The 1931-nt window shown below is 32.8% G+C and overlaps 1 protein-coding gene across 9 annotated transcripts in view; it reads right to left on the bottom strand.

The window, feature by feature from the left end:
• The window catches only part of cdc14ab (cell division cycle 14Ab), a 75350-nt gene extending 73670 nt beyond the window's left edge, over window positions 1–1680 (bottom strand). For 8 of the 9 annotated variants that reach the window (XR_015521280.1, XR_015521282.1, XR_015521281.1 and 5 more), the window contains exon 1: window positions 1372–1643. Coding sequence is in view for 2 of the 9 variants with exons in the window: in XM_087303076.1 (XP_087159202.1) it covers window positions 1372–1510 (139 nt within the window). In the remaining 7 variants the exon portion in view is untranslated. Of the gene's footprint in view, window positions 1–1371 lie in introns of all 9 variants that reach the window. The other variant, XM_087303072.1, reaches the window with a different exon arrangement.
• Window positions 1681–1931: the final 251 nt, after the last annotated feature.

The following is a 1931-nucleotide window of genomic DNA, read 5'->3' on the forward strand; positions in this document are numbered from 1 at the left end:
TACAATAACTAACATTAACTAATACAGCCTTCTTATAAAGTTTTCAAATAGAACAAACTGAATAAATGTTTTAGCAATAAAAGATAAAAAAGTTAAAAAATCTCAATTATGATAAAATAATGAACAATAAAACTTTTATTTAAATGTATTTAATTAATGGAATTTTAGTAATCATGTTTTAAAATGTATCCGCTTGATCACTCAGAACACATATGCAAAAATGATTTGATACAGTTATTTATTTCCAGTAGCTTCTAGTAACATAAATTATGGATAATATATAAAAGTTACATAAGTATTGGTCAATGTACATTTTTATCAATATCAATTAATATCAGCGTCTCTATAGACCATTTTATTGTGGTCATGTCGTTGCCCCTTAAACATTTCCTGCTTGTCCATAAACTATTTTATAACTGTTGCAAGAGGCAAATTAATCATAACTTAATGTTAAAACAGCTGTCATAACAATATTTATCAATATGTGGCTCTTTTTGGATTATCGAAAGTTATAGAAATTAAAAATATAAAACAGGAAATACGTTGGGACCATTGTTTTTGTTTACATCCTGGTCTATTAAATTCACCCAGTCTTAACATACAATATATACAATATTTATATATCCATTTGAAGAATAAATTATTAGCCAAGTATTTTTTCACAAAATAATTAGTCAGTAAATAAAATATTAGGAAATATAAAAAAATATATACAGCAATGGAAACCTATGACAAGTCCCCATAATTAACAAAAACACCCTGGGTCAGTGTGTGTGATATATTAGTGTTATGTTAAAAAAAACTTTAAAAATATTGTTATTAACATGTTTTTCATGTGATTTTACCCTGGATAGGTACTTTTACAGTATTTCCCTGTAATTATTTAACAATGTTTAACTGTATATCAGAATAATGTGAAAAAAACGTTTTTTTACAGTGTAGACAAGTTATGTTAAATAGGCAAGTCCAAACATGACTTATAAACATAAACATGGATTAATTTAATGAGCCAACTTTCTCTAATTAAGAAAATACTAATCTTATTTTATATTTATTCTTTTTCTTTTCGGCTTGGTCACTTTATTAATCAGGGGTCACCACAGCGGAATGAACCACCAACTTATCCAGCACATGTTTTACACAGCGCATGCCCTTCCAGCTGCAACCCAACACTAGGAAACTTACTTATATTCATCAATAAAAAAAAAAACTTCTAAAATTAAAAGAAATCTCAATCAAATCTACAAAGACAGTCATCAAATCAACTTCAAACCAGAATGTTTTGAGCTTCAGCAATCCTCAGATGTAGCTCCGCCCACACATTTCTCTATATACAAACAAGAATCATCTTCAAAATAAAGTCCATCTTACCACCAATTAAGGAGATCCAGACCTTGTGGACGGCGGCAGGCGACTGGCTCCATTCGCTGTTCTCCTGGGACCTCCAGGATCCAGCGTCTGACATGCCTTCATGGAGGTTTAGCAGAACCGGCTCTGGACCCTCGACCATCCGAATGTGCGCTGGTCCACAGGTACGTCATGTGCCAGTGGAACAGGACAGGGAGGATCCGGTTCACTGGGCTGCTCAGGTTTCCTCACAAGCCGCTCGGGTTTCAGTCCTGCAGAGGTGTGACTGTCAAGGTTCCTCACGTTACTTTTTTCCGAACGACGTTTGCTATTGTGACGTTTCTTCCTCTGCATGTTGTTATACAATGTAATATTTGGACCAATATTTGAGGAAGAAAGGTTGTTTTAAAAATTCTGCAAGTAATCAAAATTGGCAGTGTTTATTTTGCAATTGCAAGATTTAAGGTGAACTAATAATCTGTGAGTTAATCCACTGAAAATATAGTTTTTCTTCAAAAACGAATCAAAATCTACCATTTTGCTTCTGCTCTGAAAAGGCAATCTTTCTCTGATGAGGTCAGTTT

This window comes from Danio rerio, chromosome 22 (assembly GCF_052040795.2).
Source record: "Danio rerio strain M-AB ecotype USA chromosome 22, GRCz13ab, whole genome shotgun sequence".
NCBI classification, from domain to species: domain Eukaryota; kingdom Metazoa; phylum Chordata; class Actinopteri; order Cypriniformes; family Danionidae; genus Danio; species Danio rerio.